General features: G+C 41.6%; 1 protein-coding gene across 1 annotated transcript in view; it reads right to left on the minus strand.

Annotated features, from left to right (window-relative positions):
* Positions 1–27,574, minus strand: part of Ttn (titin) — a 274,219-nt gene that overhangs the window by 62,900 nt on the left and 183,745 nt on the right. The window contains 47 exon segments of the mRNA XM_037204900.1: positions 326–3,292; positions 3,386–3,679; positions 3,764–4,063; positions 4,153–4,434; positions 4,546–4,854; positions 4,948–5,250; positions 5,342–5,641; positions 5,747–6,028; positions 6,127–6,429; positions 6,999–7,301; positions 9,112–9,393; positions 9,484–9,634; positions 10,337–10,485; positions 10,576–10,890; positions 11,100–11,399; positions 11,504–11,800; positions 12,739–13,056; positions 13,150–13,449; positions 13,563–13,692; positions 13,786–13,818; positions 13,902–14,050; positions 14,181–14,489; positions 15,575–16,004; positions 16,384–16,574; positions 16,660–16,968; positions 17,057–17,356; positions 18,743–19,036; positions 19,123–19,320; positions 19,323–19,406; positions 19,507–19,803; positions 19,901–20,200; positions 20,330–20,632; positions 20,945–21,307; positions 21,423–21,725; positions 21,835–22,134; positions 22,727–23,005; positions 23,096–23,404; positions 23,490–23,686; positions 23,808–23,913; positions 24,008–24,307; positions 24,449–24,748; positions 24,836–24,951; positions 25,406–25,592; positions 25,699–25,995; positions 26,097–26,384; positions 26,477–26,598; positions 27,366–27,543. Of these exon segments, the coding sequence (XP_037060795.1) occupies positions 326–3,292; positions 3,386–3,679; positions 3,764–4,063; positions 4,153–4,434; positions 4,546–4,854; positions 4,948–5,250; positions 5,342–5,641; positions 5,747–6,028; positions 6,127–6,429; positions 6,999–7,301; positions 9,112–9,393; positions 9,484–9,634; positions 10,337–10,485; positions 10,576–10,890; positions 11,100–11,399; positions 11,504–11,800; positions 12,739–13,056; positions 13,150–13,449; positions 13,563–13,692; positions 13,786–13,818; positions 13,902–14,050; positions 14,181–14,489; positions 15,575–16,004; positions 16,384–16,574; positions 16,660–16,968; positions 17,057–17,356; positions 18,743–19,036; positions 19,123–19,320; positions 19,323–19,406; positions 19,507–19,803; positions 19,901–20,200; positions 20,330–20,632; positions 20,945–21,307; positions 21,423–21,725; positions 21,835–22,134; positions 22,727–23,005; positions 23,096–23,404; positions 23,490–23,686; positions 23,808–23,913; positions 24,008–24,307; positions 24,449–24,748; positions 24,836–24,951; positions 25,406–25,592; positions 25,699–25,995; positions 26,097–26,384; positions 26,477–26,598; positions 27,366–27,543 (14,727 nt within the window).

Genomic DNA, 27,574 nt, shown 5'->3' on the forward strand with positions numbered 1-27,574 from the left:
TCGGGCTTCTGTGGCAGGCACTTTACCAACTAAGCCATCTATCTCCTCATCCCCATGATATTTGAATGTATAATTTTATAGTTCATTTTCAATCTAAACAAGGTCATTTTAATTTCTTAATTCCCAAGACTTCTATTTTCCTTTCTAAAAGTTAGATCTACCAGTGCATATATATATATATTTTTTTGGTGATATGATAAAAGGTCTATTGGAGAAATACAAGCTAAAATGCTGTTTAAAAAATATGGAGCAACCTGCTTGTCAGACACTTCTACATGTAAGTTTAAGAACTGGCTTAATATTAGAAACAGGAGGAGCATCTTACCTATGGGATCTTTTGCCACCACTGGTCTTGATGGTAAGCTTGGTTCTCCAATGCCAACTTCATTTTCTGCCTTGACGCGGAACTGATACTCATGTCCCGGGAGGAGATTCTGCACTTTCAGGCGTCTCTCAGGGATGGCACTCTTGTTAACGGGGACCCAGCGGACGGCATGTTTTTCCTTTCTCTCCAAATAGTATCCTGTGATAGATTTCCCACCATCGTATTCGGGGGCGTTCCAAACCACAGTCATCTCCTCTTTGCTTACTTTGGTGACTTCTGGAGGGTCAGGACGGCCTGGCCTGTCGTACTTGGTTTTTGCTATGACTGGTTTGCTTTCTGTTGGAGGCCCTGTGCCTATCTTGTTTTCTGCACGGACTCTGAAAATATATTCATTTCCTTCTATGAGACGAGTCACTGTAGCGCTGGGCGTTAAGACGTTAGCGGAATAGGTTGACCATACCATTCTCTTGCTCTCACATTTTTCTAGAATATAATTTTGAATTTCACAGCCACCATCATCTTCCGGTGGATCCCAGCGGATAGTGCACCTATCACTGGACACATCCGTGATTTTCAGGTTTCTTACAGGACCGGGCTTATCTAAAACGTTGACGGTAGCATAGGCCACGAAACTGCCGGCTGCATTAGTTGCCGTGACGACGTATTTACCACCATCGCTTCTCTTGGCTTTGGTAAGAGAGAATTTCGATGACTCGGCACTGGTATCAATCTTGACCCGTGGTGATCTTGTTAGATCTGTAGCATCTTTGTCCTTGGTCCAGGCAACTTCTGGGAACGGTTTGCCTCTCACACCTGCCTCGAGTCTAATGGTGTCCCCAGCTTTGACAGTTAGCACCCCACTTAATTTTAGATCCAGGACTGGCTTCTGTAAATCTTCCTTCACAACAACTTCCTCTGTCCTTACCCAATCACTTTCCCCACCCTCATTCTTAGTTTGTACTCTGAACTCATAAATCTGGTTTTCAACACACTTGTCCACCATGTAGTGGGTTTCCTTAATACTTCCTTTGTGTACTCTCTCCCAGTCAGCAGATCCCTTCAGCCTCCTCTCAACATGGTATGATAGATTTGGGCTGCCACCGTCATAGTCAGGCCGTCGCCACTTTAGGTAGACAAATGTCTTTCCTTTGTCTGCAATATGAAGGTTCTCAGGCTCACCGGGCCTGTCAATAGGGTTGATGGCCAGAATCGGAGTTTTTGTTTCAATGGTTGGCCCAACGCCTACTTTATTCTCTGCACAAACACGGAAATAGTATTCATTGTTGGCTAGCAGGTTGGCCTTGATCAGTCTCTTGGTGACATCTGAGGCAACGATTGACCAGCCTTTCTGATTTGGTTTACGATATTCTACTATGAAGTTTGTAATTTCTGAGCCACCGTTGTCTAGTGGGTTCTCCCAGGAAATTGTGCAGTTTTCCTTGGTTACATTGCTAACCTTCAGATTCTGGCAAGGCCCGGGTCTGTCAAGGACGTTAACAATGGCTGACCCTTGGGCATGTCCACTGCTATTCTTAGCAGAGATGATATACTTGCCGTGGTCAGCTCTGACAGCTTCTTTAATCTGTAACTCAACACGAGGTAGGTCGTGGATGAGGTCAACCCGCTTGTCTTTGACCAGTACTTTGCCCTCCTTAGACCAAGTTATGTCTGGCTCAGGTCTGCCTTTGACTCGAGCAAGGATGCGGATGGTTTGTCCCACCCGAACGGTAATGACGTCACGGCACGTGACATCAAGTTCTACTTCTGGAGGGTGAAGGATGTCTTTGGCAATCACAGACTCTGCGAGTTCTCTTGGCTCTCCCTCACCCACAATATTGGCTGCCTTTATGCGGAATCTGTATTCATTCCCTTCAATCAGTCCAGGGACCCTGAAGGCACACTGCCTGATGAGCTCATCCTTATTAATCCTATCCCACTGTGCTGTGCCAGGCTTCTGACATTCGACTACATATCCGAGAATGGGGCTGCCACCATCACTGAGGGGCTTTGTCCACACCAGGTCGGCAGATTCTTTGCTCTTGTCTTTCAGCTTAGGATTTATAGGTGGCCCTGGTGGTTTGATGGGCCGGCAAGCTTTTATTGGATCAGAACTTGGGGATGGATTGCTTAGTCCAGCGAGATTTTCAGCAAAGACTCTGAACTCATATGTATTTCCCTCGTAGAGTCCGGTCACCCTGAACTTCAGGTCAGCGATAGGTGTTTTGTTGACCCTCACCCACTTGCCAGTTATTTCTCGACGTTCTACATAATAGCCAGTTATTGGGCTACCGCCATCAGATTTGGGCAGGGTCCAAGACACTGTCGCGGCATTCTCAGTAATGTCAGTTACCACTGGTTTACCCGGAGGAGATGGAGGGTTGAACTTGTGTTTAGCAACAGTAGGTGTGGAGTCAAGGGGAGGACCTACACCCATCTTGTTCTCGGCTTTGACTCTGAAAACATATTCACAGCCTTTTTGGAGATGGGGGACCTTCAGCTTCAGCTTACTGCTTCCGGCAGAGACGACGCCCCACGTGCCTTTCCTTGTGTCTTGTTTCTCGACAATGTAATTTATCACGGGGCTTCCTCCATCATCCTTAGGGGGTTGCCATGAGATGGTCATGTATTCAGGTGTGACATCCAGAATATTAATAGGACCTGTTGGTGGACCGGGAACATCAAGAACAGTAAGATGGACAGCGACTGTTTTGGTACCAGCTGCGTTGGAAACTGTGAGTTGATATTCCCCAGTGTCTTTCCTTAAGCAGTTCTTAATGGTCAGCACTGATGAGAAGCTGTCGGTCTCAACTGTGTAGTGGTCATCCGTGTTAATCTCAATCCCATCAGTTGCCCACTTTGCAGTAGGAACAGGTACACCTCTTATGATGGCAGGGAATCTTACTGTGGTACCAGCCTTTACAACAAGCCCTTCAATTAATTTCACATCTAATTCCACAGATGGAGGCACTAGAAAGAAAACAGGAGGCCATTAGATTTGAATTTTCACAGTACGAATAATTTAAAGAAGAAATAAAATAATAACGCCAATCCCAAACTCACTTAGTTTCTCTTGACATTCTATTGGGATAGTTGTGTCAGGGAGACCAAGACCTATGATATTTTCAGCTTTTACACGGAATCTATAGGTCTTTCCTTGTTGTAAGCCCGTAACAACACACTCTAAGTTTTTCACAGTCTTGAACTTAATCCAGTCCTGGGCACCTTCTTCTTGATACTCCACCAAATATCCTGTGATTGGCGAGCCGCCATCACGGTCCGGTTTATTCCAGACAAGAGAGACTTCAGTCTTGTCGACATCTACGTGGTGTAGGTCCTTGGGTGGCCCTGGGGGATCTTTGAAAGAAAAGTTATGATGAATAAGCAATAATCCCAAATCCAGTTAAACAGTAATTGTTATATTCAGTGAGAGCAACTCACGGAGAGGATCCAGAGCCTTGATGGGCTTAGGTGTTTCAACAAAAGGACCACGTCCATATTGGTTCTCAGCAGCTACTCGGAAGAGGTACTGATTGCCTTCATTCAGATGTTTAGCCATGTGGCTCTTCTTCTTTGATGTGGTTGAAAGAGGGGACCACTGGGCAGTGGCAACATCTTTCCTCTCAACCACATAGTTGGTCACGACAGAACCACCATCATCCAGTGGCTCCTTCCAAGTAAGGTAACAAGAATCTTTCCTAATCTCACTGACTTCCAGATCTCTAGGTGGCCCAGGTTTATCTGAAAAGTATTAAATAATAGATAAGTGACAAGAAAAAAAATATGTATCTGAGGTGTTTTTTTAATGGCAAGAATATTAAAATGCGTACCTAAGACCAGTACTTTTACTGAGACAGTTTTTGAACCAGCTGGATTCTCCACAGTTAGGGAATAAATTCCACCATCTTCATGGGCAGCATTACGGATTTCAAGCTTGCTTCCAACTGGAGTGACATCAATTTGTGCTTTTGTTGGAGCCTCTCTGTCTCCTTTTTTCCAGGTCACCTTTGGGAATGGCACTCCTTTGATGATGGCACTAAGTCTTAGGGTGTCACCCACCTTAATGTGTTGTTCTCTTGCCATGTTGGCATCAAGGATCAGCTCAGGAGGTTCTAAAACAAGTAAAAATGCCTTCAGGTTGGATTCATTAGTGCATACTATAGTAAAGCATATACAACTGGCACCTATTTGGTCACAAATATAGATCCCAACATCTCACTCACCAAGTCGGTCCTTTACTAGAACTGGTTCAGGAACATGGGCCGGGTCTGATTCACCAGCCTCATTGACTGCCAGCACTCGGAACTTATAGGTCTGACCATCCCTGAGACCAGTGACTTTATATTTAGTTTCAGGGCATGACTCAGGAGTGTGGTTGGCTCGTCTCCACTCTTCATCTCCAACTTTCTGGTACTCCACAATGTATCCCAGTATCTTGCTCCCACCATCGTGACGTGGTGGCTGCCAAGTTAGATCAACTGAATTACATGTTGTGTCTACTGCTTCAGGATTAATAGGTGGGCTTGGTTTAGCTACATAATAAAAGAAAAAAATTAAAAGAAGTTAAAAAATAGCTGAGAAAGGTTGGGTCATATGAACACTGAATGAATGTTTTAATACTGTACCAATTGGATCTCTAGCAAAGACTGGTTTGGATGGTGGACTTGGATCTCCAATACCAATTTCATTCTCTGCAGAAACCCGGAATTCATACTGGCATCCTTCTAGAAGGTCAGGAACCCTAAACTTAGTGTATGGATGGATAGGCTCTTTGGTAACTCTAACCCATCGTTTAGACATAGTTTCCCTCTTCTCCAGGATGTAGTTTGTGATGGGTTTTCCTCCATCATTTGGCTTGTTCCAGGTTACTAATGCAGAGTCTTTGGTGACCTCTGTGACAATTGGCTGCTCAGGTGCATCAGGAACTCCTGTAACAGATGTTAGCAAAATGTGTTAAAAGTTTAAACCTCCCTAATAACACTGTCAAGCACTGGGTCATCCCTCCACCATATTACATACTGAAACGGTCTTTGGCTTTCATTGCGTCAGACACCAGAGGGTCACTTATTCCATATAGATTCTCAGCATGAATCCGGAAGATATAATCTTTCCCTTCAAGCAGTTTTGGGACTTTGCATGTTGTTTTAGCACTGGCAGATGTCACAGGCATCCAAATGTCTTTACCCAGCTCCTTCTTCTCAATAATATAATTGGTAATTTCACTTCCTCCATCATCTAGAGGTGGCTTCCAAGAAATAACCATGTATTCTTTGGTGACCTCATCAAAAATGACAGGTCCTACTGGTGGTCCAGGACGGTCTGCAGAAAGAAAAGAAAAAAAATCATAACACAAAACATTATCATCACTTCTCCTCCTAAAAGGAAAAAGAATCTATTATTCTTGATAAGATAAATAAAACATACCAACAACATTGACTTGACAGAAACCTTTCCTGGAGCCTGTACTGTTCTCTACAACTACACAGTATTTTCCAGAATCTGAGCGTTTGGACTTAGTCTTCTCGAGAGCAAGTGTTGTGGGAGTAGTCTTTATGTGAGTGCGGTCATCTTCCAGCACATCAGCTTCATCTTTGAACCAATCAACCTTAGGCTTTGGTTTGCCAGAGTAACGGCCAGTGAGGGCGAAAGCTTCCCCAACTCGGACTGTAAGCTTGTCTCTGAAGTCGAGGTCAAGGGTTGGAGGAGCTAAAATGTAGAATTATAGACAGGAGTCAATTTTGCTGTCCTATGATAAGGCTATAGATGTAGATGTTTTCAAAGTATGAACTGTAGCAGACACATACCCAGCTCATCTTTGCAAGTGATTGGCTTGGTGCAAAATGATGGTTTGCCTTGTCCAACGATATTGACAGCACTGACGCGATACTCATAGGTATCACCTTCTTTTAAGCCTTTAACAGTGTACTTTCTGCTAAGCAGGTTGTCATTTGTAACTTTGTGGAACTTCTCAGTGCCAATGAGGCGGCTTTCTAGGACATAGTTAATAATTTCTGATCCACCATCATACTTGGGAGGATTCCAAGTCAAAGACACAGTATTTTTAGTGACTTCTTTGACTTCTAGGTCTTCGGGTCTCTCTGGTACAGCTGGAAATATTATAACAATGAAGAGTGTCACAGTGAGAATGTAGAAGACTAGCATAAGTACCGTTTGCTGAGCATTACTTTAAAAAAAACCAAACCATCAGCTTCAATGAATCTCAAAACTGTTCTCACCAGAGAACTATTAGGGTGAGAAAGATTCCAAGGAACCCGATGTCTCAAGATAGATGAAGAAATAGAGCTTCATTTGGGTTAAATAACAAAAGGTCTTCAGAGTCAGGAGTTTGAGAATTAGGAAAATGATTCAGTTTTTAACTTGTATCATTGAATGGCAAACTTACAAAACAAAACAATGGAATAAATACGGGGAAGGAATTTGATGACTCATACACATCCGTGCCATTTCTTTCACAGTCACAAATACAACGACACCCAATGCTTATCAGATGTCTTCTTAATGCTTGACAAGTGACTAACATGTAAGGCATACACATGCGCGCGCGCGCGCACACACACACACATAGACACATACACACACTCATATGCACACCATAGTGTTGTATTAAATGAATACCAAAGTGGTTAACCATAAACTTGTTTTCAATTGTACTTACTTATTGGATCTCTGATGACAAGTGCATTTGGTGTCTCAACAAATGGGCCCATGCCAATACTATTTTCAGCTGCAATTCGGAAAAAGTAGGATTTCCCTTGAATAAGACCCTGTACAGTGGCGTTCTGCCGAGTGACTGTGTATGTCACAGGGGTCCATGCTTTGCGGTCAGCTTCCCGCTTCTGAATGACATAGTTGGTGATTGGAGAGCCTCCATCATCTTCTGGAGAGAACCACGTAAGTTTGCAGGAGTCATTGGTTAGGTTGTCAGAGAGGAATGGTACTCCAACAGGTCCTGGAACATCTGCGCACAAGAGGAAAAGACAAGAGGAAAAGATTTTAAGCCATTTGTCTCCTATGCTCAATCAAAACGTTACCCTGTCTTTAAAGTGAAGACATAAATGTGCCACAGAAGAAAATAAGGTTTTTGTGCTTGTTAATGAAGTTGGGTTTTTTTTTTGTTATACTAACAATATTTAACCATGTCTGTATGTCTATAATTTCTATTATCTATGTCTTTCTGTCTTTCTTTCTTGCTCTTTCTTTTTTCCTTCCTTCCTTCCTTCCTTCCTTCCTTCCTTCCTTCCTTCCTTCCTTCCTTCCTTCCTTCCTTCCTTCCTTCCTTCCATCCATCCATTTATCTTAGCTCAGGCTCTCACTTTAATACCTAGTCTGGCCTCGATCTCACAATTCTCTTTCCTCAGCCTCTCCAATAGTTGGGATTAGAGTTCAATCATATTTTACAATGAAGTAGGTTTATGCTAATTATTTGCTACCACATTTTAATAATATGCAGAGAGAACAAGATTCCCTTTAAAGAAACAGAATGTGTGTCACAGCGGGGAGGAGCTGCAGACTGGAGTAGACAGTGGTTTGAGCTCTTGTGCCTTTGCTAAGTGGGAAACAGGGAGAGAGTTTTTTTAACCTGGGTGACCAGTAAGTTATGGGTACAGAAGACCCTGACTTTTAGAAGTTGGGATTTTAATAAGGAAACACCCCAATTATCCAATTAAAGTAGTATTTGTTGATGAGTACAAGGGCTTAGAAACTTGTGGAGTTATTGATGCATGAAACACTTTTAACCATCTTTTATTACTTATATTACTAGGGGACTGACCATTATATATTGAAATGGTAGCTGTTTGGAGTGGGGTTCTACTGAATTATGAGTACTGCATGGGATAGTATCACTTTCTGAGCAAATGAGGGATTAAAGCAGACAAAAGACACAGAAGAAGCTGTCAGAGCTGAACTTATCTTCGGTGACTAACCACACAATACTGATAATCACATCCACTGGTTCTCTTGGAATACAGAATTCCTAATAGAGATTTTCTCAGTCTTACACTAGTCAGTAAATAAAGATAGAGTTTCATGATCTGAATGGTTAGAAACTTTAAACATTCATGAACATTTTCAGGAAAAGTGCCTCCATAAAGACCATGAAACCACACAGTAGGTCCTCAAGGTGGCATGTCTTGTCAAAAAAATGTAGCACACAAAACTTCACCTAGGGGAATGGAGAGGTGGCTCAGCGGTTAAGAGTACTTGAAGCCCTTGCAAAGGACCTTGATTTGGTCCCCAGCAAACACATGGCGACTAATGACCATCTGTAATTTTAGTTCAAGTGTATCTGACACCCTCTTCTGGCTTCCTCAAATGCTATACATAAATGGCACACATACATTTATGCAGGCAAAACACCATATACACTAAAAAAATGAAAACAAAATAAATCTTCATATGTGTAGCAGGAGTATAACAATGTGGAATACATATAGGATAAAAACGTGAAGAGGAACATTTAAAAAATTCTAAAATCGACAGTGAATTATTTTTCTTATTTTCCAAAACATTTACAACATAGTCTTATTGCAACATAGCATTGTTGTGGATATAATTATAATGCTGATTTTAAAAAAATTTGCATTTCTGGATATGGTGGTGCACGCCTTTAATCCTAGCACTCAAGATGCAGAGGCAGGCAGATCTCTGTGAGTTTGTGGCCTACATAGTGAGTTCCAGGCCAGCCAGAGATATACAATGAGAATCCTGTCTTGAAAAAGAAGTAAAATAAAATAAAAATGTTGCATTGACAAATTAAAATTATTTACCTAGTACATCAACAATAATTGTCTTCTTTCTTTCTCCGCCTTCATTTTTGGCAAGAAGAGAGTAGACACCTTGATGGCTTCTCTGGCAGTTTTTGATGACCATGGATGAACTAATGGCTGTGGTCTCAATGGCAGCTTCTTGAGGTAAGGCTCTTTCATTCATGCTCCAAGTGACGGTTGGAGGTGGCTTCCCAGATACATAGGCTATGATTCGGATCACCCCTCCAGCATGGACCACTATTCTGTCTCTGACACTGGCGTCTAGCTGAAGGTCAGGCATCACTGGGAAACAATTGAAAATGGCAAATGTGACTTCCGTCTTTCAATCTATAGCTTAAATATTGATCAACTAGCAGAAGTAGTGGTAATTACCAATTCTGTCCTTCATTTCAATAACATCTGTGACCTCTCCAGGTTCTCCAATGCCAGCAATGTTGACTGCTCTTACTCGGAACTTGTAGAATGCTCCTTCTTTTAATCCAGTCACAACTAGTTTTGTCCCTCTCACTTCTTTATCTTTACCCTGGGGGGAAATAACCAACATTTTATAATTAGACTATTTCTAATATAAATGTATATGCTATAGCTAATGTATAATGTTCCTGCTTTAATAACTTTCTCAAGTAAAACCATTACCTACCTACTCTTCTCAGAAAGCTTTAGGGATCAGATATTACAGACAATAGGTGAATGACTTGCTAGGAATTATGTTTAAAAATCAATGGCAAATGATAGGAAAAACTGTACTGTTCATTTGTTCCATCTTTCCAGGATTTATAACCAAAAGATAAATGAATAGCATGATTTAACTTTTGATGGCTCAATTTTTGTTTTTAATTGATACATCCTAAGTGTATCTATTCACAGTATAATAACTCATTATGTATAAACAGCTGGCAATAAACATTTCCATCTCCTTAAATATTTACTATTTCTACCTGTTGGGAGATTTCAAACCCTTCCAGTTTCAAACAAAATATATGATAAAATATTGTAAACTATAGTCATCATACTGTGCTACTGAATGCTAGAACTTATTTTTCTAACTAACTGTTTTGTTACTCAATATAGGATCTTCTTCACACTTCCTACTCCTGACCTTATTTGACATAAACAGTTATTTTTTCTGATTTTTAATCTCAAACATAGACAGAAACAAACGGGCTTGAGAAAATCTATTTAAAACTTATTCACAGCACATCTCTTTAATGAATGTTTTATCTACCTTTTCCCATTCTTCTTTCCCTTCTTCCTTAAATTCAACAATGTATCCAGTTACTTTGGATCCACCATCCTTTAATGGAGGTGACCATTCTAAGTCCACAGATGATTTTGTCCAGTCTGTCACTTTGGGGAATGGAGGACCAGGGGGAGCTGGAAAGAACCAGTATACATCAGTATTCTTGATTTCCATGGTACTTTTAGAAACCATTTTTTTTTTAAAAGAATGATTTAAAGGCTTACCAACTGGATCTCTAGCAGTCACTGGATCTGAGGGGAGACTTGCTGGACCCACACCAGCAGCATTGATTGCATATACCCGGAACTGATAGTCAGAACCTTCAATAAGACCAGTAACTTTGTAAGAAACACCCAGAGTCATGGCTTTGATAGGATCTCGGTTAACTCTCTTCCATCTCTTTGAAGTGGTGTCTTTCATTTCTAACCAATACCCAGTCACAGGAGAGCCTCCATCATATTCTGGTTCTTCCCAGTTGACAGTCATGGAGTTACGAGTCACGCTGCTCACTGTTGGTTTATCTGGAGCTCCAGGGACAGCTGTGAGAAAAATGTATTAATTGGTAAGAAGTTACAAAAAGAAAGAAAGAAAGAAAGCGAGAAAGAAAGAGAGAGAGAGAAAAAGAAAGAAAGAAAGAAAGAAAAAGAAAGAAAGAAAGAAAGAAAGAAAGAAAGAAAGAAAGAAAGAAGAAAGAAAGAAGAAAGAAAAAAAAGGATGACCTCATATGTGAAAATGTTGTCCTACTTACAGAAGAGGTTTCGGGCTGTTTCTGGTTCGCTGTCAAGCGGCTCTCCGATGCCATACTTATTCTGGGCCATGATTCGGAATACATATTCATGGCCTTCTAGCAACTTGGGAATTGTGTACATGCATTCTTTAGGTTCACTGGAGACACGCACCCATGTCTTTCTATTAGCTTCTCTTTTCTCAATGACGTAGTTTGTAATCTTAGACCCACCGTCATCTTTAGGTGGGAGCCAAGATAGCGTCATTTGGTCTGCTGAAATAGATTCAAACTTTATGGGTCCCACAGGGGGGCCAGGACGACCTACATGATTTAAAAAAAAAAAAAGAATATTTTATTAGTTGAATGATTTTTTAAAAGCCAAATTTTGTTTATGAATTAAAAAATCACGTAGTTTTAATCATTACCAAGGACATTGAGTCTCATCTCCTTTGATGCTGTCCCCAGGTTGTTGACAGCTGTGATAGAATATAAGCCAGTGTCACTCCGGCGAGACTGAGGAATAACTAGAGTGCAGGTGTCATCCACCACCTGTTTGTTGACGTGGGTGTCATAGACAACAGGCTCTTTGCTGTCGGGCTTCTTTGGAGGAGCTTTAAACCAGGTGAGAGTTGGGAATGGCACACCTTTAATTTTGGCCACGATATTAACATCAGTTCCTTCTTCCACTTCCATGAATTCTTTTAGCTCAATTGATGGTGGGCCTAGATAATTAACAACAAGAACAAATGTGAACACAGGGAGCAAAAAGCACTGAAGACTAGAATGTGAAATTTAATGTGGTTGGAAAGCCTATTTAGGTCGACTGTATTCAGACTTCATTGTCCAAGTTGATATAAAGAGTGGGACTCTCTTTAACACTATTATACTAGTTTGGGGGCAATTACATGTAGCTATTCTTTATTGGATCTGCACACAGCCACCTATCTGCTATTGCCTCTCTCTCATCATGCTTCATCATACAAATGAAAATTCTGACAAAGGGCAGCAAGGAGTGAATATCATAGTAGTTTATGCTTGGTACTTTGGGTCATGATTTTTTTTAATAATTTGCAGTTATAAATTCATTTTCATGCTTATTCAAAGGTTCTGATGTGAATTTTTATAAGAAATAGAGTTTTTGGTAGAAGCCAAACAGTTTTCTATTTTCTACAAATTTATTATGAGTGTGCAGAAAGGATTGGCACAATCACAATCAACCAAATCAACACAAAGTGATAGTGATGGTAACAATAATTAGAAGAGACTTATTTGTATATGTATCTTAGCTTCCAAAACTCAAAACTGAAATGGGTTTTCTCAAGTAAAGGGAAAGTCTTGATTAGAAAGATACATTGGTCTTAGCAGGTGCTAAGCAAATTACTAGCTTCCTGCACCTTTAATTCCCTTAATTTCTGATAGATAAGATAGCTTGCCTAAGGAGAAAATTACAAGAAGGAAATTAGACATGTCTTGTCTATAGTAAAAGCAACATGGAAGGACATTTGCTAATTCTGTCTGTAATGGGGTAATAAGTAATTGAATGATATGGCCATGCCTACATGAAGCCCATGGAAACACTCTGATAGAAACACTCTGTTTCTATATTATTAGATACATAGGAAGGCAACCGCAGAGAAGGAAATTCTCATTAAACACGTACATGTCTGGTCCTTGACAATCACAGGACCAACAGTGGCTGAAGGCTTGCTGACCCCGGCTTCATTGACAGCTTTGACTCTGAACTCATATTCCCCACCCTCTATGAGGTCTTCAACAGTAAATTCCAACTCTTCTACATCACGCTTATTGCACTGTCTCCACGCTTCTTTCTTTTTCCCGGTAGGGTCCCATGCAAGGCACTCAACAATATAGTGGGTGACAGGAGAGCCCCCATCATTCTTTGGAGGTTTCCATGACAGATGTACTGTGTTCTTTGTGATAAGGCCAATCTTGAGTTTAATAGGAGGGTCAGGAGGATCTGTAAAAATGTTTATAAGATTTGTTAAGCATGGCTATTAATAATGTAGCTCATTTTTGAGACTGTATTTTAAACTTGTGTTTTAAAACTTACAGATTGGGTCTCTAGCAGTGGTCCTCTGAATGGTTTCTACAGGTGGGCCAATTCCAAAACGGTTTTCTGCTCGCACCCGGAAGAAGTATTGCTGCTCTGAGATGAGATCTGGCACCACAAATGTGGTGCTTCCACAGTTTGGATTGACTTTCGTCCAGGCTTTCCCATCTATAGTCTTCTTCTCAATGACATAGCCTTTGATCCTGTCTCCTCCATCGTCATCTGGCATCTTCCATGAAAGTCGGCAACTCCCCCTTGTAATGTCACTAACCTTCAAATCTTTGGGTGGGCCTGGTGCATCTGTTGGTCGAAAACCACAGTGTAAACATTGCAAACCACAGTGTAAACATTGTTCCTTAGATACTGAAAACAACTTGCCCCAATTCTGTAGCAACTATGAACGTCTTTCTTACCCATGACTTTAACTCTGCAGTTGGCAGTTTTCTGTCCTGCTTTATTCTTGGCTGTGATGCTGTATTTGCCTGAGTGAGCTCGAGTACACTCTGGGATAACGATGACAGATGAGTTTTCAGCAGTCTCCAGCTGTACAAAGAAAATTGTAGTTGTATATCGAATGAGATCACAGCATTACTAAGGTCAATCATATTCCTAATTAATTAAGCTATCGCCTCTTACCTGTGCATCTTCAGGTATATCATGAATTCCGTCCTGTTAGAAAAGAAGACAATTATGTTTTCAATACTGTTTCTGGTTATTCAATCGAAGACACAGGAAAATCATAGACTCATTACCTTCATGGCCTTCTTTGCCTTTCCATCAAATTCCCAAGATGATTTCGGTGTCGGGCGTCCCTTGATGACAGCAGGGATTCGGATCTGTGAGCCAGCTTTACAGACCAGGCAGTCTTGTGCTCCGATGTCAATGAAAACCTCTGGAACCTCTGGAATACATGGGTAATCAGACAGCAGTTAGCTAACACTTGTTAAAGAGGTAACGGCTCCATCTCCAGTACATTAATTCCACAGTATGATCCAAAAAAGGTAAACGCATAAGCTGAGTAAGATAAGTACCTTGAATATCAGTGGCGGGGATCTCTCCAGTTGTGTCGCTGGGTTCAGACTCACCAGCTTCGTTGACAGCTTTCACTCTGAACCTGTATTTTCTGAGCTCTTTCAGATTAGGTACCACACACTCACAGGTGGTGAGAAGTTTATCGGGCTCATTGACTCTCTTCCAGTCAGTGGTACCTTCCTCTTGCATCTCCACAATGTAGCCTTTGATTGGGCTGCCGCCGTCTTTGGCTGGAGGTTTCCATGCTAGTGAGATGCTCGACTTTGTTTTATCTTTGACCTCTGGGCAGGAAGGTGGCCCAGGGGGGTCTGATAAGGAACAAATAAATGGACATCACATTGTAAAGTAATGGAATGCTATTTTTATCTATACCATACGACTTCCACTATATAAGACTTTTATTGTTGTCTATTATCATATTAAAATTGAAGTGCTGAAAAAGTATAATAAGAGTGTATTTCTTTTAGTATTAATGCAGAAACAGAAAGCAAACAATCTCTGGAAAAATGATTACTCCTATCTCTGGCTAGAGCTATACTCCGTGAGCATACGATTGGTGAAAGGAGCTACAGTCTGTGAGCACACCATTGGCGAAAAGGTAATTTACTTTTGAGATCCTACTAAAGGGATTCAAAGTGTATTTTAACTGAAAATTTTACTTTCCACAATATGAAAATTTAAAAATATTTTCATCACTAGTTGGGAAAACCTCTGGATACAAACTAATCTCAGTGCTCTATAGGGGCAGAATCAATATTTCTGCTCACCACATCATAATACTTTTCTGATGGTGTCTAACAATGAAACTCTTTTACCCTGTTGGCCTGTTGTTTTAACATCCCCCACCTTGTATCTGGTACAGACTCTTTCTCTATAGCATGGGGGTATCTTAAATCTTTGAATGAAAAAGTTGAAGTTTTTCTTCAGAGAGTACAATCAGGTATTGTTTAGAAAATGCACTGAATTATAAAAATTACTGTATTTTAATTTCTGAGCCAATCTGTTCATATATGATCCAGCAAGACTTTTCATTATTTGACCTCAGATGTTCTGCCTGAGAATTTGATGTCTTTGTTCAACAAATACTTAACATTTTACTTTTTTATTGAATTATTACAAGAGAGTCTGACTGTTTAGTGGGGAAAATTATTTCCAAAGTAGCTAATGAGATAGTTTTGAACCCTTACTTTATAGTGCATTTTTTTATCGTGGTTAAAAAGGAAAACAAAAACACTAGTTTGAATCCAAGAGTTTAAAAACCATTTTATGTATATGTATACATATGTACTTACTTCACTATGAATGGTTCTAATAAAAATATGAGAAATTCAAGAGTAACCTACATAGTAACTTTACCCATTAGAAATGAGTCCTAGAAATAAAACATACTTACATATGGGATCTCCTGCAACAGCTGGGTCTGACGGTTCACTGGGAGGGCCGATTCCTGCAGCATTTATTGCCATGGCTCTAAACTGGTATTTCACCCCTTCAATCAAACGTGGAACGTTGAATTCCACACCCTTCAGTCCTACTTTGGTTATTGGTGCTCGGCTAACACGTGACCAGTAGGTCCCGCCTTCCTCTCTCTTCTCCAGCCAGTAGCCAGTAATCGGAGAACCTCCGTTGTCCAAAGGAGGAGTCCAGCTCACCAGCATAGACCCCTTGGTGCGTTCTAAGACTTTGGGTTTTCCAGGCGGTCCAGGGAGGCGATAGGGGTCTTGAATGACGACTTTGTCTGATTTGCACTCATCACTGATCCCATATTTATTCACCGCCCTCACTCGGAACTCGTACTGACCGTTGGGGATAAGCTTCCAGATCTAGAAATGTAGGTCAATAAAGAAATCAGAGCAAATCTGCTTGGACTGATGTTTTCCTGATTTTAAAACTCAATTTATTTGGGGATGGATCACCATAAGAAGTAAACACATAGACTTAAATCATAGGAAAGACAGAGGAAAAGATAAACCCTTTAAAAACAAGACCTTGATTGTGTAGTTTCTAGTAGACTTTGAGTAACAGAGCGGTAAGTAATATTTGCTAAGTGGCCTTATATACATAGTGGTAAGTATCAAAGTAACAAATAGGTGCTGCATGTATGGAATTTTGAGTTCAAACATTAAACTATAAAGTTACGTTAAAAACGGTATCAAATCAGAATCATGTCCGACTAATGTGCATAAATTTGGAAGCATTTACCCCGTATCTTCTCTCAACAGCAGTGTTGGTGACTTCTTCCCATTCAGACTTTTTCCTGCTGGCGTCGCGTTTGTCGATGATGTAATGGGTAATTTCACTGCCACCATTGTCTAGAGGGGCATCCCATGTGAGATAGCAAGACTCAGCTTTAATGTCAGTAACAGCGAGGTTTCTGGGTGGAGAAGGGCGATCTGGAAAGGAAGCGCAGCAGGGACTAAGAAGTCATTCTTCAGCAGGGGGTGACTAGCTTCCCCACACAGGCGGCAAATCACTTACCATACACTTCCACGTGAACGTTGCGGAATACGGAGCCAAGACGATTGGAGGCAGTAATGGTGTAAGTGCCCTTGTCCTCTCGGACCGCTTTGGGGATGCTCAGCTCAGTCTTGGCCTCGCTTCGGGATACTTCTTCTTTGGTTATTTTAAGTGCATCAGTGGGTTTCTCAATCACTGTTTCATTCTTGGACCACTCAATCTTAGGCATGGGGAGTCCCGTCACATCCGCAGGGATGTTAACGGGCTCTCCTGCCTTAACTTTGATAGTGTCTCCTCGAACAGCCAGGCGCAGCTTGATAGTTGGAGGGACTGCAGAGAGAAGAGGGAAAAAGTCTTAAGACTGTTTCCGCAAGTCACCATCAAGTCTGTTAGTGTGTATTCTGCACAGAATCCATACCTTCATCATCTTGTATGACTACATTGAGAGGCAGGGATGGCTCACTCTCGCCAATGTCATTGACGGCTTTGACACGGAACTCGTACATTTGGTGGTCATCGAGATTGTCAACCAGAAATGATGTGGTTGGGCAAAGTCTCTTGTTAACTCTTTCAAAGTCAGGTTTGTCATGGCGGCGTTTTTCAATGATATATCCTTGGATGGGACTGCCACCATCACTGCGGGGCTCTTTCCAGTCAAGCGTGATAGTGGATTTCGTCCTTTCTGTATATGTGAGCCTTTCGGGAGATGTTGGAGGGCCTTAAAGTGGAAGCAATTGAAAATGTTGAGTATGGAACAAGTATTTCACTTCCGTTTGTGTGAAAAATAGATTAAACGGCATCTTCAGAATCCTTTTCTAGACACACCAGTCACAACAATAATAGCCCTTCTCACTAACAACATTTTATTTCTAGTGAATGTCTCCTCATAATCACTAATTAAAAATAAGTCAAGGATATGTGTATATGTGCTTTGTATTTAGTATTTTGGATTGTTTGCCTGAGACACTGACAAAACTAATCTACCAAGCTAGGAAAATAGGTGTGTGAAACTCTGCTTTGAATGCCGGCAGAGAACAATGTGGTTTTTTCTTTGGTGGCCAGACAGTAGATATGGTTGCTGAAGAGCCTTTGAGTCATATTGCCTCAATGGGAAGATCATTTATGAAATGCCACAAAGGTTTTGTGTCCTTAAGAATTGGCTCTGACTGGTGTAACCAGACTTGTCCCATCCTAGCTGATTGCTACGACAGCCAGAAGCCGGGGAATCCCACCTCTATTCTGAGGCCTCTAGCACAACCTGAAATTAGTGGACATTATGGGGTGACTGAAACTGTGGTGTAGGATGTAATTCTTATCTTTTTCCAGGTGTGGTAGTGGAAGAGAATCTCCTGTTTCTTGAGGAGTGGGTTTTCCTCTGGAACATCACTTTAAGAGGGACATGACTGTGTATTACCAAATGTGCATAATTTTAGTGTTTCATTTTAGCTTGGGAGACTTCCTCTGGTTGGTTTTCTATTCTTTGAGGGCTCTTCCAGTATGAAGACTTCTTAGTAGTGTAGTAAACTAAGCAGAAGACAACTATCTGCCCCATGATTTTTTTTTATAGAAGAACAGTGAATTCTATATAACTATCAGATCATTTTTATTTATTTATTCTGTTTTTTGAGACTGGGTTTCTCTGTGTAGCCTTGGCTGTCCTGAAACTCACTCTGTAGACCAGGCTGGCCCCAAACTCACAGAGATTTACCTGCCTCTGCCTCTCAAGTGCTGGGATTAAAGATGTGTGCTATCAATGTCCGTCCAGATTGTTATATTTAAAAATCCTCTACTATATTGGTAATATTGAATGCTTCTAAATTATTTGAATTATTTGTAGGTTATTACCAAGACTTTGTAGGTCCAAAAATTTTGGCACAAAAAACTGCATAATTTATATATATATAAAACAAAAATACATGGAGATTTAGTAAATATGGTATCTTTAAAATTGCTAATATAATATTTGATTTTCTTTTATGACCCACTAGCTAGTCAAAGATCTTAAGATTATTGGGTGTTTGAAGCCATAATCTCAGCAAATACTTGACTTATCTATAGGCAGAATAGTATTTATGTAGTAAACATAGAGAAAGTCTTTCCTTACCTAGTGGATCGACTGCAAGAATTGGTCCTATTTCAACAGGAGGCCCACAGCCAAACTTGTTCTTGGCAATGACGCGGAACTTGTATTCTTGTCCCTCTATGAGACCTGTGATGTCACACTTGGATCTCTCAGTCTCAATGGGTTGTCTCCAAGTGTGCATCTTGGCATCTTTTCTTTCAATTATAAACCCTGTGATTTCACTTCCTCCATCGTCTGCTGGATCAGACCAATTAAGCAGACACATCTTTCTGTTTGTTACAACAGGTTTTAGGTCAAGAACTGGGCCAGGGACGTCTGGACAATAAAAACAGTAACAAATCAATGTGGTAAAATCACACAACATGGAAAAATCCTATGAAGTTCCACGAAATGTTCCTTACCGAACACTTCAACCCTGACTGCTGCAAATTTGGAACCACAGCTGTTTGTTGCTGTGATCACGTATCTGCCATGGTCTTTTCTCAATGCATCCTTGATAATTAGTTCAGATTTGGTTCCAACATTCTCTATCACAACACGCTCTTTATCCAGCTCCCCGTCTTCTATGGTCCAGACTCTTGTGGGCACAGGACGGCCGTCACCACTGCTGGGATTCTGAGAGTCTTCCCAGCCATGATTTGTATTCCACCCTTGACAGAAACATCCAGTTCCACAGTTGGAGGCTCTATTGAAGAAGAACAGCCATATATGTTAGTTCAAGGAAGAAGAAAACAGAGCCCCATGTTGGGAAATAGCCATTGTTTTCCCAGAAAACTTTTAAGTACCTTGTGGCTCGGCCACAGTAACAGGTTCTGTTTCTCCAGGTGGTCCTTCGCCTGCTGCATTGACAGCACTCACTCGCAGTCTGTAGTCAGCACCCTCCCGGATTTCTTTGACAGTGAACTGACGGACTTTGATCATCTTCTCCGTGCAGCGTGACCACTCATTTGTGCCCACCAACTGCTTATCCACAAAGTAGCCAATAATCTCCCCGCCACCATTGAAAGCTGGGGGTTCCCACTCCAGCTCGATGGTTGTAGAGCTTGTATCAGCAACTCTGGGGACAGGTGGCCCAGGTGGAGCTAGAAGGAATGCAGAATACACAGGTCAAGTTCACTGATGGTTTCCAAATGTGGCTTAGACTACTCGCTCACCCTTTCTTCTTAAGGAGTTACTCACAGATTGGATCACGAGCTGTTTTCGGATCCGAAGGTGGGCTGAACTTTCCAGGTCCAGCAGCATTCTCAGCACAGACTCGGAAGACATAGGTGAGTCCTTCTAGTAAGCCATCTACCTTGGTTTTCAAAGAACTGAGGAGGGTTTTGTTGACACGAGACCAGTGTGTACTGTTGACCTCACGCTTTTCAAGCCAGTAGCCCAAGATGGGGCTGCCATTATCCTTTGGTTCGTTCCATTTTACTAGCATACTGTTGCTGGTGACATCTTCCACAATGGGCTTATCTGGTGCATCAGGTGGTTCTGATAAAAAAAAAGAAGACATATTTGAATTATATAGTATGATATAAAACCAATTTTACAAAAGCATGGTAATGTAAACATTGAAGTATATGGTGAAAAAGCCAACTTATGATGTTAAAAGGACCTTACCAAATGGATCTTTGGCTAAAAGTGGCTTTGAAACACATGGCGGTCCAGGTCCCAGCCTATTTTCAGCTCTCACACGGAAGAGGTACTCCTTTCCTTCAATCAGTTTTGTTACTGAATATTTGCAGTGTCTGAGCGTCGAAGTGATAACAATCCATTCTGAGTCAGGCTTGGTCTTGTCTTTCTTTTCCAAGGTATAGTTAATGATTTCACTGCCACCGTCATCAAGGGGCGGTTCCCATTTACAGAGGACAGAGTTCTTTCTAATATCCTCAAATACAAAGTTGATTGGCGGTCCTGGTGTATCTAATATTTCAAAGGAGATCAGTGATTACAGTTTTGTATAGACCTGGCTGCTATGGAAAATGTAGATGTTACTATGGTCTTTTGGTATAACTTCTAGTTTTTCCATATCTTTCTTTGTATTACATTAGCTAACAAATAACAAGGTCAGTTGATTTTTTTTCAATAGTGCCGGCTTAGGTAACAAAACGTAACAGAATGATTTGCTGAAGCCGTTTCATTTAATGAGTTCCCAAACTCCTTATTTGTCTGTCTTGTTAAAACTCTGACGTAGATTTTCTCTCTCCCGTGGAAAACGTAGTTTTAACTACTTACCTAACACACTGACAGTGCAAGGGGCTTTGGCGACACCATGATCATTCTCAACTTTGATCATGTACTGGCCGTGATCGGGCCGCACGGAGTCACGGACCCGCAGCTGAGATTCTCCTTGTTTGCTGTTGTTGATGCTCAAACGCTCCGTCAGGGGCGGGGAAAACGGCTCCTCTTCCTCAGCCTCACCCTTCTTCCTCCTAACTGGGGGTGCTGCTCGCTTCTTCATTTCCTCTGGCACAATGACATTCTCATCTTTTATCCAGGTAATTGTTGGGTAAGGTGAACCAGAAATGGTTGCATCCAGTGCTATTTCCTCACCCCGTTTTACTTCCAGGCTTGTTTTGAGGATGACTTTTGGGGCATCTGTAAATGATTAAAAGCCAGAATTGTTCTTCATTCTTGACAAAACATGAACCCCATTTATTTTACAATGAGGAAGTAGCACCCATTCCCCCCCCCAAAAAAAAATAAAACATACCAATAGGATCTACAGCTTTGGTTGGGGGAGTGGCCCGAGAAGGTTCACCAATGCCAGCAGCATTCTCTGCTCGCACACGGAATTGGTACTCTTTCCCCTCCTCGAGTCCTTTTGCTGTATAGGTCAGGATAGGTACCAAGTGTTCATTGCATCTCTTCCATCTATCTTCACCCTTAGCAATCTTTTCTATGATGTAGCCCATTATCTTGCTCCCTCCATCATACAAGGGTGGCTTCCATGTGATAGTCATTGCCTTAGCTGTAGGATTATGAACCTCAACATCTACAGGTGGATCAGGCGGTTCTGGTGAACAAAGAAAAACACCTATTACTACCAGAGAAACCAATTACTGCAAACACAATAATTCTCGTATATTCTATCCTAGCCATCATATGTCTATGTTCCAACTTACGCTTTGGATCTTGAGCAATGACAGGATTCTTGAGTTCAATATATTCGCCTCCACCAATCTTGTTGACTGCTTTTACCCGGAAGAAGTATTCACCATTTGGTATGAGATCCTTTACGGTCCAAGACAGTTTGTTCTCACCAGACATGACTGGTATGTATGTCCTCCTCCCAGCTTCTCTACGTTCCAGGACATAATGGAGAATCGGGCTTCCGCCATCATATTCTGGAGGCTCCCACGTTAACTTACAAGAACTCTTGGTTATGTCACTTGCTTTAATATCTTTGCATGGACCAGGTAGACCTGTTATATATAAAATTGATAATGACTATCACAAGCTTGAAAAATTATCATTTGAATAGTGAACTTTATCTAATTTGGCATATGTACATTTTGGATGGGGTAATCTTTTCTGTGCTACTATCCCTTGGAACACAAGACATTTAGTATCTTTGTCCCCATCTATTATTAATCAGAAGCGTTAACCCTTGAGTCTTTGTGTTAAGCAAAATTGCTCCATTAATTCAAATTACTACCAGGGGATGGTCATAAAGGACAGAAAAATCTTATTCCTGAAGGAGCAGACTATAGGAAACTGAATTTACATAATTTAGAAAGAAATATTGATTACTGAAATCTTCCTTAAGTATGCTAGATATTTTATTTAAATTAGTATTTCATATGCAAATAATTAAAACAAATAAATTAATCAGAGTTTAATTATTAATTTAATGTCTTCAAAATTACTTAACTTTTCAAATGGAAATAAGTAACCTGAGGGACTGTTCAGTTTACAAATGCCAGTTCTGGAAGCCATACAGACCATCACAAAGCTAGTTATTATAATTCCTGGGACATATGAAGAATGCCTGATGTTTCATTATAGAATTGTTACCTATGACTTTGACATTGATTGAAGCGGTTGCTGAGCCGAGCTTATTCTCCAGGGTGATGGTGTAAACTCCAGCATCTGCATGGACACTCTTGGGAACCTCAAGGTGTGCAGAGATATGGTCATTCTTCATGGTTAGTCTGTCACTTGCTTTAACTTCTTTGCCATCTTTATGCCAGCTCACAGTTGGCACTGGGACAGCTCTGAAGGGCACAGGGATGCTTAACTTTTCACCTTCGATAACAACAATGTCATGAGTCTCTAGATCAATTGTTGGTTTGCCTACAAAACACCAAGGGATGGGGGAAATATGTTAAAATGCAACGATCAGGAAGAAAGCATATATTATTAACTCTGAAGAATAGCGAATGCTTACAGTCGGGTCTTTGGCAACCACGTTTTCTGAGATTTCAGATGGCTCACTGACACCAACAGCGTTGACAGCTCTCACTCTCAGAACGTATTCTTTGTCAGGAACAATTCCCTCTTCCACCTTGAACTTCAAATCTTTTACTGGGCGAGAATTAACCCGCATCCATTTCTCGGTGCCTACTGGACACATCTCAACATGGTAGCCTATGATAGGACTGCCGCCATTTTTCTCTGGAGGTTTCCAAGCAATGGCAATGTGTTTTCTCCCAGCATCAGTCACGTGCAGATCAAGAGGAGGTGAGGGAGGACCTGGGAAGACAGCAGCAAAGCCTTTACCCCACAGTCTCACCGTCAGGCCCTACACAATCTCCTTTGAAGGATCAGTACAACTTACTTGTTGGGTCTTCAATTGACAGGATTTCTGTGGGCTCACTTGGGTGACCGACTCCTGCTTCGTTTTCAGCCCGAACTTGAAACTGGACTTCTGTCCCTTCGATGACATCAGTTACCCTGAAGTTACAGTCAGGGCCTGAGGTCTTTCCAGCTTTTACCCAACGGGTGCCTAACTTTTCCTTCTTCTCAATGATGTATCTGTTGAAAAAAGCAAAGCATCCCATTCAGCATTAAGAAAAACAGAAGTTGATAATGTATATCCATGTTTGACTTTTTTTTTTTAATTAAAAAAAACCAAAACAACACACTGAAGCTCTACCTCTGTATTGGCCGTCCACCATCATTTTTAGGTGGCTCCCACTTCAAGTCAACATGTCGCTTTGTCACATCAACCACCGTCAGGGCATAGGGTGGTCCAGGGGTGGCTGAAGACAAAAGAATCAACCATTAGGAAAACCCGGAGGGGAAATGTATAACTTGCTACAAGTGCTGTTGCAAAGACTGAGCTGCGGTGCTTACTGAAGGTGTCTTTGGCCAGGACGGAATCCCCGATTTCGGTGTAGTCGCTTTGCCCTATGGCATTTTCCGCAGCCACTCGGAACACGTACAAAGAGCCCTCTGTCAGCGGGGTTACTGTGCACTTCGTCTCCTTGACAGTGGTGTCCACCGTTTGCCAGCCTTTGCGCCTCACATCTCTCTTCTCCACGATGTAGTTGGTGATGGGGGACCCTCCGTCTTTCTCGGGCACTGTCCATTTTAGGTCAGCTGAATTTTTTGTGATATTAATCACTTCGAGCCATCGAGGTGGTGATGGAGGATCTGCAGAGGAAGAAACATTCCATTTTAGTCTTACCACATGTTCTCATAGTCACAATGAAAAGGTAAGATGGGAATAATAGTAGTGAGGTTTAAATTTTCCCTTAGACTGGAGTTTTCAGATAGATCTTAAGAGTGACTTACATAGTTTCTCTCGGCAAAGCACAGGGTCACTGGGGTCACTGGGCTCGCTCTCTCCAGCCTTGTTCACAGCTCTCACTCGGAATGAGTATTCCTGTCCTTCCATTAGCCCTGTGAGCAAATGCTCAGTGGTCGGAACCCCCTCAGCCACTCTGACCCAGTCATCTGTTCCAGTCTTTAGCATCTCAATGACGTAAGACTCAATCTTTGCCCCTCCATCGTGTTCTGGCTTGGTCCAGTTTAATACTAGTGATGTTTTGCCTATATCCTTTACAGTTGGTTTCCCAGGGGGCCATGGAGGATCTGCAAGCCAATGACAACATTATTTGGTTTTCCAAAGGAAGTTGATATATCCCTCAAAATAGCCACAGAAAGTCATATAAATAATACCTATGGGATCCTTTATTAAGATTGGTTCAGTTGATCTACTAGGTTTTCCAGGTCCAGCCAAATTTTCAGCCAGCACACGGAATCTGTACTTTTTCTTATTGGTGAGACCTTTCACTCTGGAGCAGGGACAAGGTAACATCATGGTAAGAAGTGGTAACCTACGTACTATACATATAAGAGGCTAATTTATTTAAACAGTGAGAATCAATTTGTTAATTTAACTGAAAATACTTCAACATAAATTTAAAATTATTTTTAACTGTACCATCACATTCTTTATATTGGGCCAAATATATCTCTCAAATCATAACTATCATTATCAGTTACTATAATATATTGGAAGACCAAATGCTTTGAAACTCCTAGAAAGTTACTATTTTAGAGATAACAGGTATGTGCCATTGGATGGTATTTGTGTCGTTTAAGAATTATGTGCCAACGGGCAGTAGAAGTAAAAGTGATTAAAATCTCTAAATTTGTACTCACACAAGATCAAAAGGAATACTCAAGTGTAAACAACCGAGTATGTTGCTATTTTCCAACACGATGGAGCTGCAGGGTGGGGCTTACCTGTATGTTGTGTCCTTTACTGGCATTTTATTGCATCGGACCCATTTATCAGTGTCAGGATCTAATCTTTCCACCCAGTACCCAGTGATGGGGCTGCCGCCGTCATCATCTGGTTCACACCATGTGAGGGTCACTGCGTCTTTAGTGATGTCAGAGGGTTCTAGGCGAGTTGGAGGGCCAGGCGGATCTACAGATAGGATAATGACATAAAAGAGTCATGTTCTGTATCCAGCACCTAAATGCAAATAAGTGTCCCTTTTTGTTCTTTTGGGCTAGCAGGTTGAGAATCTTACCAAACTGATATTTGGCTACTATTGGCGCAGCCTGGACTGGTTCACCAACGCCATACATGTTCTCTGCAGCAACTCTGAAGATGTACTCTTTGTTGGGTGTTAATTTGGTTGCCTTGAAGTTGGTGTCCTTAACCGTTGATGAGAGCTTATGCCACACATCGCTGTCTGTTGCCTTTCTCTCCACAACGTAGTTTGTGATCTTAGATCCACCATCATCTCTCGGAGGGTTCCACGTCAGAAGACAAGACTCATTGGTTACATCTGTGATGTCAAAAGCCGCTGGTGGTCCGGGTTTATCTGTGGATGGTATTACATGGGGAAAAAAAGTGTTTTAAACGGTGTTCTGTTCGAATAGCCATGGTGAATTTAATCCTTTTAAAAAGAAGAGCCCTGCTTACCCAAGACGTTGACTTCCACCACGGCGGTGGCCCGGCCGCAGACGTTCACAGCTTCTATGATATATGTACCAGTGTCGCTTCTCTTGCTGTCCGTGATCGTCACTGTGGACTTCTTAGGGACGTTTTCAATGGTGATTCTTTGGTCTGGCTTCAGCAGGGTGTCAGCCTTTGTCCAAGTTATTTTAGGCTCAGGCTTTCCAGTCACAGTGGCCGGAAGCTCAATCTTTGTGCCGGCTTTCACAGTGAGACCAGCAAGGAGCTTCACATCCAGGAAGATCTCAGGAGCCTCTGCATTGGAAAAGATTATGCATGTTCTTAGAATGTTCAAGCAGGCAAGGCCAGAGGCCTGACCGACAAGACAGGAAGGAAATGGTAAATACCCTGTGTGTCCACCGCTTGGATTTCTTCTGTGGGTTTGCTTGGCTTGCTAGCCCCTTGCCTGTTCAAGGCTTTCACACGGTAGGCATACCATTTGCCTTCCTCAAGACCTGTCACTTCCATTCTGTCAGAAAACAAAATAGGGGGTTTATTGTCATGCAGATAATCTATTACACTTACAGTTATGTAGTATAGTTATTTTTCTAAAATTCCTACCACTAACATAGTCCTGGCTTTTAAATGAAGTATCTGGACTGTGGGGAGGAGAGGAAGCACCCAATATGTCAGAGAATGGATGAAATCCTGATGAATTGTGTTGTTCACATGAGCGCAACCATGTCCTCAGACCCATGGAAATGGCAAAGGCTTCCTCTGGTCTAAGTGCCAGTGTTGACACACAATTGACCTTTAGGTAAGACTAGTGTATACACATTGTCAACAGAGCTTCTTCCTCTGGGATGTTTACATCGCCCCACCCAGACCTCCCACTGAGACGATCTAAGCCCTCCCCTTTTTGCTGTCCATAATAAAGCTGCTGGGTTTGCTGTAGCATAGTAGGTGTCCTCTGTTACAGTGAGCACACCCCCATAGGATCACAGCTTTCCTGTGCATATCTGTGTCCTCCATTCCTTCATTCCTGTGTCGCCCCAGGCAGGTTTCCGGGACCAAGCTGTGCTTGGCTGGTGACTGGTCTTTTCAAATATCATAACTAATGAAAACCCTGAACAAGGCTATCCACACTCAGCTGAACTTTGTAAAGCCAGATATAGGTATACGAGGGGAATTCTTGGTGAAGAAAGTTAACATTTAACCTTGCCCAGGTAAAATCCTTTCTAGTGAGTAGGAATCAGAATTATTCACATGTCCATTTAAAAAAAAACAAACACCTACTTTGTGTCTGCAACAGGTTCTCCGCAGGCAACCCACTTATCAGAACCACGCGGGCATTTTTCAACTATATATCCTTTGATACGAGAGCCACCGTCATTTTTAGGAGGATCCCATGTCAGGAAGATGCTCTTGGCAGTCCGGTCTCTCCATTTAAGATTCTCTGGTGGGTCAGGTACCGCTGTCATATTTAAAGGAGGGCATTAATCTTA

Source organism: Peromyscus leucopus, chromosome 4, assembly GCF_004664715.2.
Source record: "Peromyscus leucopus breed LL Stock chromosome 4, UCI_PerLeu_2.1, whole genome shotgun sequence".
Lineage (NCBI taxonomy): Eukaryota > Metazoa > Chordata > Mammalia > Rodentia > Cricetidae > Peromyscus > Peromyscus leucopus.